The sequence below is a fragment of the Sinocyclocheilus anshuiensis genome, unplaced genomic scaffold (assembly GCF_001515605.1).
Source record: "Sinocyclocheilus anshuiensis isolate Anshui unplaced genomic scaffold, SAMN03320099.WGS_v1.1 scaffold2168, whole genome shotgun sequence".
NCBI lineage: Eukaryota > Metazoa > Chordata > Actinopteri > Cypriniformes > Cyprinidae > Sinocyclocheilus > Sinocyclocheilus anshuiensis.
Window position 1 is genome coordinate 883,697 of NW_015546037.1, and position 17,995 is coordinate 901,691.

At 39.5% G+C, this 17,995-nt stretch overlaps 1 protein-coding gene across 1 annotated transcript in view; it reads left to right on the plus strand.

Annotated features, from left to right (window-relative positions):
- Window positions 1-17,995, plus strand: part of LOC107698854 (protocadherin Fat 3-like) — a 170,687-nt gene that overhangs the window by 69,790 nt on the left and 82,902 nt on the right. Inside the window, exon 2 of the mRNA XM_016499983.1 lies at window positions 8,524-11,860. Coding sequence (XP_016355469.1) covers window positions 8,542-11,860 — 3,319 coding nt within the window. The 5' untranslated portion in view covers window positions 8,524-8,541. The remainder of the gene's footprint in view (window positions 1-8,523; window positions 11,861-17,995) is intronic.

Consider the following 17,995-nt stretch of genomic DNA (forward strand, 5'->3'; position numbering starts at 1 on the left):
TAAAGTCAGAGCGTCACTGCAGCTGCCGTTAGAAGCGTCCCGGTTGCTATAGAAACAGTCAGCACTCTGAGACGTGCGCTCAGGACTGTGCATGCGCACTGGCTGATCTAGCCTGAAAAATAAGCTTTTTATAACGCTATTTGAGCAAAAGTAACAACATTTATTGGTACACAGTTGTTGTCAGATTTCTTTGGTGATTTCAAATATGAAATTTAATCGTAAGCTTAGTGAACAGTTTTGGAGAATTTGATGTTTCCCCATTCAAAGAGATAGGAGTTGCACTTGCATGCCCGAGAGGCGTTTCAAAGATGGCCGCCGAGTGACATGACTTGTCTTAAAAGGACTGGTGCTGCATTTGCGTGTGGACGAACGGCCTAACCGCGTAGAAAAAGCTGCGGTTTTAAAAATAACCGCGTTCGTGTGGACAGGGCCTTAGCTTGTCCTCATCTACACTAGCGTTTTCACTGCGTTTCAGAAACGATTTCTATCCACACTAACCGAAAACACGTCACATGACCATTAATTCAGGTACAACAATGAGCGTGATGTTATTGTTTACACGGTCGTCAAGGATACGCAGAGCGAATTTGGGCAGCCATGCCATCATTTTCAAAAGTCTCTGTTTTGGTCCGTTTACCCTGGAGTTTTCAAACTAAAACAGGGTCTGCAGCGTTTTCGAAAATCTCCGTTGTTGGCCCCGTTTACACTAGTGTGTTTTCGTTTTAAAACGCATATGTTTTCCTACGGTTACGCCTATCGTTTACACTACTCTGGCATTTTCCACCCTCGAAAACGGAGACTTTTTAAAACGCTGCAGACCCCGTTTTAGTTTGAAAACTCTGGGGTTGTGTTTCAGTGTTTCAGTGTAAATGGACCAAAATGGAGACTTTTGAAAATGATGGCGTGGCTGCCCACATTCTCTCCGCGTATCCTTGATGACGTGTAAACAATAACATCATGCTCATTGTTCTACCCATAGATATGTAGGCTATGGGTAGATTCCCCATTCGACCACTCCTAACACGTAGCCGCGTCCGCCATCTAAATATTAGGAATCTACCTATACATAGGCTACCTATGGTTGTACCTGCATGAATGGTCACGTGACATGCGTTTTCGGTTGTGTAGTGTAGATGGAGATTGTTTCTGAAACGCAGCGAAAACGCCAGTGTAGACAAGGATCGTTTTCATTCTAAAACGCAGTTTTAAAACGAAAATGCACTAGTGTAAACGGGGCTTTTGAGAGTCGAAAACGCCAGAGTAATATAAACGTCAGGCGTAACCATAGCAAAAGTTATGCGATTTAAAATGAAAACGCACTAGTGTAAACGTAGCCTCAGAGCAACACTGTGTGCGGTATTTCATTCCTGAATGACAAAAATCAAAAATCTGTTTTTGAAAAAATCAAGTCAATAAATCAATGATCCATTCATGAAGACAGCCACTTGCCTCGTTTCTAAACGAATCAGCTGTTTTGAACAAATCGTTTGAATGCATGATTCAATAAATCACTTAATTAAGACAGGCACTTGCCACCACCTTCTGGCATTTTTAGTGTCATATTTATTTATCCATGACAGGCCAAGGTACCAGCATAAAAACACAATTATTTACCGTTATCGAAAAAATATCAAGAACTAATTTTGTCAATATCGCACACCCCTAATACTGAGGAAAAATCTTGGGAAAGTAAGGCCAAATAGGCTTTAAAAAGTACTTTCCCTCAAGTTAGAAATGAAATACAAAGAATGTGGGTTAAAAGGGTTATTGTGAAATAAAAACTTGAATTGGGCAGATTGTGAGGACGGACTGCAAGGATAATGTTTTTTATGACTCCTCTGTTTTAAAAATCATGCATTCAGATGGCAGTTCATTCAAGCTGGAACGAGGGACATAATTTTATTCATATAGATGACAATGTACATCCTGCAACTAACGGTTGTCGCTCTTCCTCTAATTGTTTTATACTAGATAGCAAGGCCTTTTTATGAGACTGCAAATTGGTCCAGTGATGTCCTGAGGAAAGCTAAATTGAAGAGAGACGTGGTGATTATGGAGGTTTTTTGAGGAAAATGTGTAAGGAGTCTCAAAGCAGATTGAAGAACACATTTGAAGGTTGTTCCGTTCATATACATTGAGAATTGTAGTTTCTAGCGTGAAGTACTGTCCACAATGCAGTGTTGTAGTCGAGACCCGTTCATTTGAATCAAACCAAGAGGGTCGAGTCCAAGTCAAGACTCAGTCCACATGCTCCAGAGTCCATGACAAGACAAAAATCATAAAAATATGGTCTCGGACTCAAGAACTGAGATCCAAGTCCAAGAGCATATTTTCATGGTTTTGGTCTCAGGAGCATGTGGACTCGACCCTCTTCTGGTTTCAGTCTTGATTTGGAGTCAAACACTGCCATAATGTTCTAACAAACTGTTTCTGAAGAAGATATAGACAGAAAAATCTGAAAAGTCATTATAGATCATTTATATTTCTATAGCGACATTACATTTTTGCACTGTTCTGCTCTACAGTATTTAATTGTCTAAATATAGCTTTCGTTAGAAGGAAACTTGGTCGCAAGCCATTGCAATGCTCAATAGGTGAGTGAATCATTCCTTTAAATTGGTTCTTTGCAATGAGTCATTCAAACCAAGTCACAATTCTTGAATGATTCATTATCCTTGTTATTTCGTTATTGATTCATTATGATTCATTATTCATTATGATTCTATCAAAGTGATTATATTCTGCAGTTACAACTAGCTGGAAAGGCAATGGGATTTCATTAGTCAAACAATTAGAGTACTATAGATTAACTGTGGTATATTTAGTCTTAATTCTTGTGATAAATCCCATAATATCATATATATGTATATCATGAAATATAGTGCAGTGGACACTGCACATGATGCGATTGTAAAGGAACTGCAAAGAGAATATCATTTAATTTATAATTACTTGGTGAAAGGAGCATAGTTTGGTGAATTTTTGCAATGAAATCCAGTCATTTTGATATTTCCCCAGACAGATTTCACAACTGGTTCAGGATTTGCGCATGAATTTGCTCTATTGATGAAACAAAATCTGCTTGATTTGAAAGTGTCCTCTGTGATCTGTGTTTCATACAGTACATTGCTACGTTTTCAGACGTTTTTGCCTACAAATTTCAAGATTTTTTAATACTGCAGGATAATTTATTGCCTTCTTCAACTGCTGTATTCAACATTGGTCTATTTGAGGGTGTTTAAAGGTTTTTCTGATGTTTGATCTTTCTCTCTCACAAACACACACGCGCATACTGATGTTCAAGAAAGCCTGTGAAGTGAGCGCACCACATCTCACAAAATAAAACTCATCCCACCAGAACAACACACAATAACAGACTGGACATGACAAGAGGGAATCACACAACTTTTCTCTCTCGCATACTTGTTCTGCCTTTCTTTGTCTTATGCATAATACATAGACTCTCCACTGGTAGCTTTGAACTCACTGTCCTCCTCTCCCACTCACTTTTTCTCTGAGGGTTTTTGCTCTGCTTCTGCGAGTCGCATGATTGCATGAGGGACCACCAAATCACAAACGTCCCCTCAAACACACATACACACACTGCGCTTGTTAGCACTGTCCGTTTAGCCGCAGCATGTGTGGAGGAAACGTGTGTGTGTGTGTGTGTGTGTGTGTGTGTGTTCAGAGGTCGTTGGCTCAGACTGACAGGACGCTTACAGAAACCAATGCCAGCAGCAATAAAGATCCCGCTCCAATTAATGACACCAAAACAAGCACACACACACACACACACACACACGTAGTCCATCAGAACTCTCTGTTATGGAAATGGCCATTCGTTCTCCCTCACTTCCTATATGCGACACTCAGAATATTGGCTTTGTTGTCATACACAGATGAAAAAACACACAAGCAGTAGCAGAAAAATAAAACTACCAGTACTTAGAAACAAAGTTAATGCTAAATTTAAAATACATTTCATTTTAACAGTCTTTCTGCAGTGCTGTCTGACAGTAAAAGCTATTGAAATGCCTTCATCTGGTCTGTTTTTGTTGGCGTATCGTTATGTGAAGAATAAAACTGCTGTCTAATGAAGTGGTTGGGAGTAAGTAAATCTGTCCAAACAAATGTCCAACTTGTGATTCCGTTTTTACTGAGATACAAGCATTGTAGTCATAAAATATTCACTTGGTTATGTCTAAAGCTCACTCGAATTTGTTCTAGATCATTAGACGTGACGTTATGGTGCCTTTGAGGCCTGTGTGAAACCAGTTTCTGTACCTTCATGCAGAAACGCAGTCTGTGAAGTCATTGACTGACTGGGCCATTAAATAACAGACAAAGTTTTAGTAAGTAATAAGTATTCCATTCCAGTCATGTTTTCTTAGACCCCAATAGATGGCTATTTTGTTGCCTGTTCAAAAACATTTGCTTAATTGTGATTGTGTTTCCCTTACAAAAATTAACCATAGTTTTGCTATGCTAACCATAGTTTAACCATGGTATTTGTAATATAATTGTGGTTATACAAATGCATCTGCCAAAAAAAAACATGGTTTACTATAGTAAATCCATGGATAATTTTCATAAGGTTTGTTCAAGCTAGGCAAATGAGCCTTTATATACATTTGTTATTGATCCTATACTTATTAAATTAATGTTAAACAAAACTAATACTTGTAAACAAACTGAGAAATTTTGTATATATGTAATACTTGACAGTACTGCTATGATTGTGTTGTAGCTTGCTTAGGGTATTTACTAGGATAGCAGGCTAAATGGCTAACAATATGCTAAGCTAGTATGGTTAGCTTCTGAGCTTATAAAATGTAGCATATCTTTTAAAACATTAGTTTATTCTACCTTATAGGCCAATTTATTTCTACCATATATGTTACATATAATATAAAAGAACAACTAAACATCATAATAATGCAAAGTGTTTTTATACAGTATACAGTATATTCTATTGGGTGATGGTTAGCTATGTATGATGGTAATTCCCTTAAAAAAATTAACCATGGTTTTGCAAACAATAAAACCAAAAAACATGGTTATTGTGGTTAAACCATGGTAACCACAAATTAACCATGGTCTTGCTACACTAACCATAGTTTAACCATGGTATTTGTAGTAGTTATACAAATGTTAACCAAATCGGCCAAAAAACCATGGTTACTACACTTTTACTATAATAAAATTACCAATTTTTGTATGGATTGACTGAAGGTCATTTCTAATTGGATAAAAGCTTTCCCCTCTGTCATAAAAGTTCACTTGCATTAGGTGTCAACTACTGAAATGTTGGTATTGTGACAGCACTAATACACATACAGGCATTTAGAAGAAGAATGTCAGTCCGGCTTTTCTTAAACGTGAAACTGAAGTGGAAGGATCATGCCATGGTCTATGGATATCAGAACATCTCACACACACTCTTGTCATTTAGAATTCTCTCTGTTATGGAAATGTGCTTTGTTCTACATCACTTCCTCTCTGTTTCTTGGGATATTGGATTGGTCGTCACGTTACGCACACGCATTCAGATGCAGTGGAGCGCTGCGGCTTTTCTTAAACGCGGAGCTGTCAGAGAATAGATTATAATGCAGTTTTCAGATAACAAAATATCAGCAGATAAACACGCACACAAACACTTTCCATTAGAAAAGAAAACACAAAGCGTGATTGTTCAGTGCAGTTTTTCTTTAGAGTATTTGTTGTATGTGAATGAGCCGAACACAGGATCCCAAGTTCATTAATGTTTCCAAACTGCATTTTGCAAAGTGTGGCTCTTAGTACATCTATTTTGTTAAAGTTTGTGTGACTTGTGACCGGGAAATATGTCATGTAGTTATTTTAGTGTGCAATTGTATTGACAGTGGCTTGTCATAATGGCTTTATGTATTGATAATGCTTTGTGCTTTTGTGGATAATGGTTTTTTTATTGATAATGTTTTGTGTTTTTGTAGTTAATTAGTGAGTATCTGTGTGTGTGTGTGTGTGTGTGTGTGTGTGCGCGCGATTTTGTGACAAATGAGGACATCAATTTGTATAATGACAAAGGTATGACATCACTGTGGGAGTTAGTATGATCGATAGTGTGTACTAATAGAATAGTTGGCAATGTTTTGTGTTTCTGTCCCATCTAGGACATTCTAAAAATGTTGGCTAACCTTACATAAAGTTATTTTTAAATATTGTTAATGGAAGGCATGATGTTATTTGTGTTTGATTCAAGTTCCCACAAAGTTATGTGAAAGCGTTTTAGTTAGGGCTGCACAATTAATCGAATTTCTAATTGTGATTAAAATTATGGATGCCACAATTACGTAATCGGTCAAAGCGGCAATTAATCGTCCAAAGTCCACTTACCTTATTCTGCGTGCTTAAGATGTGTTTTTTTTTCTTTCTACATGTTATCTTAAGGGTTTTTCCCATTATTTTAATTTTAGTTTTAGTATAACATTATAATACCTTCATATTTTTACTTTTTTATAATTTAAAGAAGAAACCAATCCGATGTATAGTTGACATTTCAGGCTTAATACTATAGAAAAGCACTAAAAGTTTTTCACTTAGAGTGTTTTCAGCTTGTTTATTTTCATTTAAAAATACGGCATGCAGTTGCATCAAACAATGGTATAAACATAATTCAATGTAAATTGTGATAATCGTAATTAATAATCGCAATTACAATTTCAAGGGAATAATCAACAATTATGAGTTTTGTCATAATCGTGCAGCCCTAGTTTTAGTGCAACATTGTTTGAAAGTCATTGAAGGATGTGTACTAGTGTGCCTTACCTTAGGTTAAGCAGTGTTTTCATGTTACATACAGTGTTACAGTGACTAGATCTTTAACAGCATGACTTGCTAGGTTGCTAATACAAATATTCAGTGAACTTTTCCAGATAAGTTATGCTAACACTTATATAAATGCACAGTTAAAATTGCAATAGCCTCATTTGAAGTTGCTGTATAGTAGTCCAACTGGACATTTGAAAATACCAATAACCAAGATGGAAAATTCAAAAAATGTTTGAATAGAATTTTTTTTAGCTAGGTAGTTTTGATAGTGTCTATGTGTTTATGCCTGGCAATGTTTGTGTTGGCCTCATGATATTCATTTTTATTGTGTGTAAAGTCTATGGCCAGATGAGCCAGAGATTTGGTCAGTCTAAACAAGGCTTTTGGGGAGACAAGACGCTGTTTGCGTACTGAACCTTGACTGCTCCAAAATGCCTGTTGGTTTTAATCTGACAGACTGTCTGCCAGTGTATGTGGACACAAAGAGAGAGAACAAGAGTGTGACGGAGAGAGAAACCGAGAGAAATAGACCCCGAGAAATAAAATAAGCTGATCTCTGCATTTCTCGTGTGTGTGTGTGTGTGTGTGTGTGTGTGTGTGTGTGTGTGTTTATTCCAATTTGTGAGACTTGAGTTGGTGAGTATGCTGTAGGATATCATTAGAGGTGGAAGGGGATGTGTGTGTATGTGTGTGCTGAGTCATGTGTGGGCTGACCACAGCAACTCCATTCTGTGTGTGTGTGTGTATTTTGTGTATGCATGTGTGTTTTTGTGTGGGCAAATGTTGGACAGTGTGTGTGTGCATGGTAAGGTCAGCATTGCATTTTTGTGGACTGGGACACATCCTAACCGTCCCGCAGGGCACACACAAAACAATCAGTGTCTAAAACTAGAGTTGATGTACCATACCAACACACACACACATACACACACGCAAAATGCCTTACTTGCAAGCATGAACTCACAAACACAACAAATTGAGGACATACCTTAGACTGCTGTTGTTTTGTATAAAGCTAATTAAAACTAACATAACCTAAATGAAAACGTTAGCATTTTTAGAATTAAAAAAATATATATATATTTATTGGATTTATGAATCATTTTTCCAATTTAGGTCCCCAAAGGCTTTGTCGGATTCAGCTAACTTCTAGGGACAATTTTGTTCCCCAAGTATAGCTAAGTAAATCCACACTCACAGACTTCCTCTCCAGCAGCACTTTAATCATGACCAGTATATTGCTGAATCCACAGCATTTTGTCCTTTCTCAAGAGCTTTTTTAAAACCATGTCATATAATGAGTGTGTGTGTGTGTGTGTGTGTGTGTGTGTGTTCCCTTTCACGGGTTGTATTTTTGATCTTTCGTTCTCTATAATTATTTTGTTCCTGACTTGCATTCTCCTGCTGTTTTTTCTTGTGTGTAGAGTGTGTGTGTAAGTGAATTTTCCTGAATTGCATCCTCCTGGTTTTTCCCTAGTATATAATTGTGTGTCAATGTCCATTTTGAGACCTGGGTAGTGATGTCATTTGGCTTGCGGTTGCCTGGCTACCAGCCCTTCTTCAGAACACGACTTCCTCTGCTTGTGCTTGATCTTTCTGACTGATCCCTAGTGACCTATGAGCTTTAGATGTGAAAGGTCAGGTTGTGTACTGTCATGTCATCTGCTCTTCCTAACATCTTTCTCTGTTTTTTTTTTCTCTCTCTGTCTCCAGGATGGGTTTGGTGATGGGATGGCAGTGAGCATGGCCCTTTGGGCAGGCATATGGGCCATTCTCCTACAATTGGCCCTCTTGCTGTTCTTCTCTCCACCTCTAGGCCACTGCCAAGGTGAAAGGTCCCGCCTACAGTTTACTCAACCACTGTACCATGCGTCGGTCTACGAGAACTCGGCCGCCCGCACCTACGCTGCCAGCCAGGTGCGCATGGGCATCCCTCTCCAACATCACTCGTGGGATGTGAGGTACCGCATCACCTCCGGGGACGAGGAAGGATTCTTCAAGGCCGAGGAGTACACTCTGGGTGATTTCTGCTTCCTGCGGATAAGAACCAAAGGGGGTAATGCTGCCATCTTGAACCGTGAAGTTCAGGACAACTACTTGTTGACAGTGAAAGCTTCCATTAAGGGGGATACATTAGAGGCCTGGACTAAAATTAGTGTGCAGGTGTTGGATATGAATGACCTTCGACCCCTTTTCTCCCCTACCACATATTCTGTTACCATTGCAGAAAGCACACCCTTACGCACCAGCATAGCTCAGGTCACTGCCACGGATGCCGACATAGGATCAAACGGAGAGTTCTATTACTTTTTCAAGGAGCGAATGGAGCTGTTCGCTGTGCACCCGACTAGTGGAGTTGTTTCTCTCAGTGGGAAGCTGGATGTTGACACTCAAAGCCGCTATGATCTTGAGATCCAAGCTGTGGACCGGGGAATGAAGCTCTATGGGAATAATGGAGTAAGCAGTACAGCTAAACTTTTTGTTCATGTAGAACGGATTAACGAGCATGTGCCCATTCTGAGTATTGTTACATTAGCACCTGTATGGACTGAGAAGTCCCCAGTCGTAGCTGTGGTCACCGTAGCGGATCTTGATGAAGGGGCGAATGGAGAAATTGAAACAGTGAACATTATGGCTGGGGACCTTCTTGAGCTCTTCAGCATCGAAAGGACAGAGATGCCAAGTGAAGAATTGGTGGATGAGGAAGTCACTCAGAAAGGATCTAGAGAGTTTGTCCTTCGTGCAACAGAGCAGTTCGACTGGGACAGTTATCCGTTTGGATTAAACCTCAGCTTGCAGGCTCGGGATCGTGGAACACCTCAGAAGTTTTCTGCTGTGCACACGGTGCACTTACAACTGTCACGACCAGCCCCGGCGGAAGTCATATTTCAGAAGGACGAATACGAGGTCCTGTTGAGTGAAGTTGCCCCTCCTGGAACTGTTGTGGAGGCTGTGAAACTCCAGCCAGAGCCAGATGATGCTGAGTACATCCTGACCCCATCTACTGATTCGGGGTTCTTCAGTATCAACACCATGACTGGCGTCATCAGCACGGCACGTTGGCTCACCCAACTCACACAGGAAGTATTTGAGCTAGAGGTCTTAGAAGTAGACAGTGACCTTAGGGTCAAGGTTAGAGTCATTCTTGAGGATGCCAATGATAATGCACCATCATTTGCTCAGCAGTCTTATGAGGTATTTGTCAATGAAAGTGTTGCAGTAGGCACCACTATTGTTGTGGTGACTGCTTCTGATGGTGACCATGGGGAAAACGGGTACATCACATATAGCATGGCTAGCTTGACACCATTACATTTTAGCGTGCAGCAGTTCACCGGAGCAGTCACGACAACACAGGAGCTAGACTTTGAATCATCTGTAGAGAGTTTTAGTTTTGTGGTTCGTGCTTCTGACTGGGGTTCCCCTTATAGGCGTGAGAGTGAAGTCAATGTCACTGTGCACCTAGAGAATGTTAACGATAACAAACCCCTATTTGAGAAAGTGGCCTGTGTTGGTGTAATCTCTCGAGACCTTCCGGTAGGTGAGGTTATCACCACAATGTCAGCCATAGACATTGATGAGCTAGAGCTAGTCAAATACAAGATCCTCTCAGGGAATGAGCGAGGGTACTTTGACTTAAATCCCGATTCTGGTGTCATGACCTTACATCACTCCCTAAACACTGCAGCACCCAAAAACTCATTTAGTCTAAAAATTACTGCTACAGATGGGGAACACTTTTCCGATCCCATGTTTGTGAACATATCTGTAGTGCAAGGGAAGTCACCGCCCAAGAGCTTTAGTTGTACCGAAACCAGAGTAGCCCAACGACTAGCTGAGAAACTTCTGAAGAAAGCCAAAGCTAGCAGTAAACCCAAAATGGAGGAGGGCTTTATTGACCTGTTCTCTGTGAACCGACAAACGCCTCAATTTGACAAATCCTTCCCAACTGACATCACTGTGCGTGAGGATGTACAAGTCGGCACGAGTGTGTTTCAGGTAAAAGCCTTTGATGGAGACACTGGGTTCAATGGACAACTCTTATACGTCATTGCTGATGGCAACACAGACAGTTGTTTCAGTATTGGAATTCTGAATGGCGTGATAAGCATCTTCCTTCCTCTAGACCGTGAGAGGACAAATCGCTATCTTCTAAACATCACACTGTATGATTTAGGCCAACCGCAAAGATCCTCCTGGAGACTTCTTACAGTTTACATAGCAGATGCAAATGACAATGCACCTCAGTTTCTTCAAGACGGCTACCAGGCCCGCATTCCCGAAAACACCCCTGTTGGTACCGAAGTCATCCAAGTGGAAGCTACTGACAAAGATCAAGGTCTCAATGGCGAGATCCAGTATTCCCTACTCACCAGCACATCACAGTTTGGCATCAACAGCTCCAGTGGGATTGTATATGTTGCAGGTCAGCTGGACCGTGAGTTTGTTCCGTTCTTCATATTAAAAGTGGAAGCGCGAGATCGAGCAGAGCGAGTGGCTCAGCAATTTTCAGTAACAACTCTTAAAATCTATCTCGAGGATGTTAATGATTGTCCACCAGCCTTTATCCCAAGTGTTGTTAGCGCCCGTGCACTAGAAGACCTCCCAGTGGGCACTGTCATTGCCTGGCTGGATACGCAAGACCCTGACCTAGGACTTGGAGGGCAGGTGCAATACTCGCTCGCTAACGACTACGATGGCCGTTTTGAGGTCGACAAGACTAGCGGTGCCATTCGTCTTACCAAGGAGCTGGATTACGAAACTCAACAGTTCTTCAACCTAACAGTTCGAGCGAAAGACAAAGGCCGACCGGTGTCTCTCCTGTCAGTTAGCTTTGTTGAACTGGAGGTGGTGGATGTTAACGAGAACCTGTACGCGCCATATTTCTCAAACTTCGCCATGAACGGATCAGTAAAGGAAAGCGTTCGGATCGGGACTTCTGTGCTCCAGGTCTCTGCAAGGGATGATGACACGGGAAGGGACGGCGAGGTGCAGTACTCCATACGTGACGGCAGTGGTCTTGGGAGATTCACCATTGATGAAGAAACAGGTATGTGTTGATCATGTTTTTCATATTGATTTTTTTTTAAAGTTCAATGATGTCTTGAAAAGTGCTTGAAATTTTGTTGAATATGTTGTGGCTTCCTTGTACAGTTTTTGCAGTCTTTTATTCAGTGTGAGGTAAAGAGCTAATATGGTAAGGTAACAAATGTAAAAAAAAATTCTCACAAGGGTTTTTCTGAGTCACCTTATTGTGGTGTTTTAAGTAGCTTACTTTGCTTTCATAATCACTAGGTATTGAATACAGCTAATATGCTGTAGATAGAGCCTGTAATACGGAAAGGGAAAAAAAAACTTATATGCCACTCACAGTGGCTTAATGGGACACATAAATGAAGAGTGAATAGGCTTCAGTGGTTTATCACCTCAGGCCAGATAAACACTGCATTGGCCTACATTTTATTTTGGTCGAGTTTTGACAGTTGAGATGAAGGGGGAACGATTGAAGTGCGATTGAAATTTTGATAGTGTTATGGTTATTGTTTCATGTACTGCATTCAATTCACATGCACCGTTTTGATGGGATAATTAGTTTTTGTCCAGTTTTGTTGGACAAAGTGGGTATATATGTGTATGTGTGTGTCTGCGAATAATGATTTCTCTGTAAAGAAATATGTGTGTACGTGCCGAAAAGTGTGTGTGTGTGTGTGTGTGTGTGTGTGTGTGTGTGTCTGTGTCTGTGTCTGTGTCTGTGTGTGTGTTTGTGTGAGGTTGATTTATGTGTTAAGCCTCTGTTGGGTGGACTGAATTAGCTTAGCTTTAAGCTACACACTTAGCTTTAACCCTCCATTTTTTTCTCTCCCCCTTTTCTCTCACTCTGTCATTTTCTCGTTCCCCTTGACAGTGAGTTTTCTGTCAGTGAAACCGATAGTATCCTGGTTTTTATTAGTATTGCTTCTGAAGGCAAGCATCACTATTATTATTACTCATACTTAGGGCTAGGGATTTGATCAAATTCTTGACTGTAAGTGTTTAACTTCAGTATGTCATCTGTCAACCGCATAGCAACACGTTAAAAACCAATCAACCACATAGCAACATTCTGGCATTAAACCACAACACCTATGCTATTTTTACTAAGGCTAACACCACTCACATTTTTTAAGTCCATAAGACCAAGAAATCCACAAGGCAAGATGAAGTATGTGTGAAAGTGTTTATGTATGTGATATCCGTCAGCCTGTAAGGTGGCAGAGGTACAATAAACTGTGAAAAAGAAGTAGGCTATGTGGCATAAAAGAAGTGTTCCTGTTGGGAAATACAGCTTTAAGCTGGTAGCTATGTTTTGGAAGCTTATTTCTAGTAGATCCAAGAAGGTTATAAGCTTGTGCAAGCTGGTTTATCAGCCACCATGATCTAAAAGTCATCTTGACCACCTTGAACTGGTATGTTTCTGGTCCAAGATGGTCAACCACCTAGCACCAGCTTATGTCCAGCTTGGATAAGCAAGAAATCAGCTACCATGTTTCGGCTTAATTTTGTTTTTTTCATCAGCGGTTTCGTAAAAGCAGTGCTGGGTAGTAACTGATTTCATGTAATCTGGATTATGTAATCAGATTCCAAAAATTAATACTTGTAATTAGGTTACATTGCATTTTAAAGTGCTTGTAATTAGATTACCGTTACTTTTAATAGATTACATGATAACATATTATCTACAAAATGGCAGTAAATTATTCATAATGTATTGATTCACCCTAATTATTCTTTTTTCTCTCTTAAATTTTCCTTTCTAAAAAAATCCTACCACTTATATACATTCACAAAGATTTACAGTAACTTCGAACACCAGCCACTTCTCAGATGAATATAATAACACAGAAAATGGAGAGGTCACACAATTAGTTTAATTTGACATTCTTATGATTTAATTAATTATTAGCTTTTCATCACCTCGCAAACCCCCTGCAGTTGTTTCAGGGGTTTAATGCACTTCATTATGTTGATAACAAAGAATGGAAAATATTTTATTACGAGTTAGGTCGAAAGTAATCAAAAAGTAGCCAGAATACATTACCTAATATGTGTAATCCAACAGATTACATTACTAACTACAATTTCCGCCATTTAATTTGTAATCGGCAATGGACTACAATTTGTAAGTAATTTACCCAGCACTGGATGTGTGCACACTGGTACACGGTGTGTTGAAACCGTGTACCAACCGGATGAGGTCGACGAGACTTGTAACACAGTGTAAATCGAGAGACTGAGGGGAAAAAGAAAATGAGTCTGGATGAAAGAGTTTGGGGTTCAGAGGCCAGAATGGTGTGTGTGTGTTTGTGTGTCTACTCACCCGCAAGCTGCCTGACAATGATCTGGAGGTTTCAGAACGACCCTCAGATCTCCCGTGGTCTTTCACCTCTCCTTGGAATGAGGGAATCAGGAAAAAAGGAGGGGAATGAATATCTGTCTATTTCTTTTAAGACAGAAACGAGAGGGTTCACTGTGGCCTTTAAAGGGCATGGATCACACACACTGGTGCAGAACAGTCACCTTCTACTTTTTAAACCCTTCTACAACTCGCTGACAGCAACAAAGCAAAGCATCTCCAGCTCTGTACTTCAGTACTGCGGTACGAGTGGTTTAAAAACGTGGTTTTGTGAGATTTGTGTCCTGGCAGCAGGAAAAATTATTAATTAATATTGTGAAATACTGTATATACACATTCTGTACATCTTAAATCACAAATCATAAATATCATAATTAAATAATTGATATCATTATATATACAGTGTATATACAGCAGGGGTGCCCAAACTCGGTCCTTGAGGGCCGGTGTCCTGCAGAGTTTAGCTCCAACCCCAATTAAACACACCTGAACCAGCTAATCAAGCTCTTATAGGCATACTAGAAACTTACCAGCAGGTGTCCTTGTAGTATTTTTCAATCCTGACTTTAAGTATGCATATCTCCAATGGGACTGTCTGTCTGTCTGTTTTAACAATGAAAGAAGGATTTGAAACCTGTTTGAAACCCTCCTTTTATTTTTCCAATTCTGTTTGGTGCTGCAGAAATTACACGCTGTATAAGGCAAGACTTGACGGTTCGGCATTAAACATTTACATTTAGAGGATTCCTGATAGCCTGTTTCTATGGTTGCAACCGTAAATGATCTGCGCATACTTCTTTGTTTTTCTACTTTCTACTTCTTCCTTCACTGTTTCTCCATTTCATATAAACACACACACATATAAGTAAATGTTTCATCCATTTGCATACTCACACACAAATTGGCCAACCCCGGGGGTCAAAGGTCAGGGAACCAGTGTCAAAGGTCGTGCACTTTGTGTCACTCACCTGTCACTTTTCCAATGAAGAGTCAATCCAACTGTTTGCATACAGATGTTGTGTGTCTGTATAGATTTGATGGAAAGAATAAGGACAGAACAGAGACTCAGAGGCAGTTTGCATGTTGTACGCCACATGACATGATTGCATATTTGCAAATGCGCACACACACACTCAATGCACACACATTTTGCAGTAGCACTAGCAAGTGAGGGAATTTATTGCCCTTGTTAGCTCTGTGCTGGCATGAGCCATAAATCACCCGGGGATGGAGCGCAACTCTACAGACGCAATTACAGCTTAAAGAGCACACGCGCACACACACAAATTGAAAGGAAACACTTCACACGTGTCTTTGTACATGCAATTACAACTTAGAAAGCAATTTTCCCCAACAGGGAGACTCAGCTTGAAAACATAAGGCATGTTCCGACAAACACAAACGTTATATCCAAAGGATTTTCTGTGCACTTACGGCCGCTCTCTATGCATTCTCATTTCAGCTCGGAAGCTTCTATTGTTTGCACAGCACAAACAGCGATTCAAGGCTGCTCAATTGTACACTGAGCATCAAAAATGTCAAACACAAAGTGTGAAGAAAAGCCCATGCTCATTACAGCCGCCGCCGAGCAGACGCTTTTCATCTGCAGGGACATACAGTGCACTAATTGCACTGATGGTCCCTGCAGAGCGTCCTGGGGTTAAGTGCTAGTTTGCGCACCGCTGAAAGAGCCCTGGCTTACGCTTAGACACCCGGATCCTTTACTGTTAGACTGCTGATGCTGTACTTGAGTTCAGGTGTGTAATTAAGGGAATAGACTTGGTTATTTACAGCTTATAATCACATGAAATCTAAACGGACCCTGTTCACTTTTTTAATGTAGGTTGCTGCATATGATTCATTAGTGTAAAATGTGCTGAAACTAAGTTTCTTTTCAGATGACATCATTGAGCCCTCTTGATGTTTTAGCCCCGCCCTTCCTGGCTCTTTTTAGTATTTAACAGCCATTTTTTTATGATCCAATACATTTTTGATGGATGTAACTGACTAATTTAAAATTTAATACTATTTTATTTATTTATTTATTTTTATTTTCACTCAGAAAGAAGTCACATTATGGAAGTAATAATTGATTGCAAGCATTTTATGTTGGGACTGAAAGCTTTAGCAATTTTTACACATTCAGATTTCACTCGCAAATGTGTTGCATTATGAAAGTAATGGGGTTTATGCATTTCATGTTGATTTTAAAGGTCCTGTAAGTTCACAAATGCCTACATTATTACATGTCCTCCAGAGTTTATTAGACACAACCTTTTCCAGAACTGCACCCTGTAAATGTGCATGTCATCTCAGTTTTGTCAGAATTGGTCAAAATAGACAAACTGACGCTCTCGGCTTCCTGTTTTCCGTATATGGGCTGCCATGTGAGATCTAGTGCCTCAGAGTCTTCCTATTGGCCATCCAAAGAATCTGACCATGGCTCACAATCACATATTTAATGTTTTTTTTTTTCACTTTACAGAGCCCAGGGCTTTCTCAGAGACAGGTGTGATATTTCAGGACACATAATTCAGTCATATCTGTCAGATAATTTTTTTCTCAGTGCCATTCCATAAAAAATTGTTTAAAGCTACTAAAGTCTTCAGACTATGACGTCCTGTTGATTTCACGAAGTACTGTGATTTCAAATGGCACCCTCATTTTGTACAAAAAAACAAAACAAAACAAAAAAACAGGACTTTCTATGGAAGGTTATTAGTCAGACAGCGCTAATTAATCTCTTTTTTTATTAAGCAATGCAGATTCATATGAACCTACAATTTTTAAGTTTAGATCAAGGGGCAGTGTTGCAAAATCTTACGAGTTAAATACCTAGACAGCAATTTTGGACATTGTAGATGCATTTAATATTCAAATTGAGTATTTAAATGCACTTATGGTGCTCAAAATCAGACTGATAATAAATGTTGTGATGCATTTATTTATTCATTCATTCATAGCCCTTATTAATTTGTATTTAAATTTTTGTTTATTTTAGTATTTCAAGTTAAAGGGGTCATAGGATGCCCATTTTCCACAAGTTGATATGATTCTTTAGGGTCTTAATAAAAAGTCTGTAACATAGTTTGGTTAAAATTTCTCAATGGTAGTGTAAAAAAACACCTTTTTTACCCCGTCAAAAACAGCTCTTTTCAGATCAAGCCGTTTTTTGTAGCATTTTCCTTTAAATGTTAATGAGCTCTGCTGACTCCGCCCCTCTCTTCCGAGCTGCTCTCAGAGAGACTGTTTACTTTAGCCGCATTCATCGTGAAACTTACTAATTAGCACATTATTAGGAAAGGCGATTTGCAAAGATTCATTACAAAACATTATACTCACTTCTTCTGTAGATGAGGCTGGATCATGAATGATTCGCGCGAACATAGACGCATTTATGTAGAGCAACTTGTAAAAGTGCATTTAGCATCCTATGACCCCTTTAAAACAAATTGAGAAATTATGCCTTGGCAACTAACTGAAATAAATAAATTAAATCGTATTTATTTATTTATGGCAGCGGCTATTTACACTAAGTAAAAATAGCATATTTTCTTAGCGATGGATGCACTAAGTGCAAATAGCAATGGATTCTATTTAAGTGAAAATAGCAGTATTTTTTTAGCAATATACTATTTACACTGTGCATTATAAAACAATAATAACGTATTGAGTGTAAATGATCATTTTTATTCAAATTATTAAATGGATGCCACCTTACTGGGACAATAAATCCCTCCCTACACCTACCCTAACCCTACCCGATACTTTATTTTCAACTTTTTGATTATT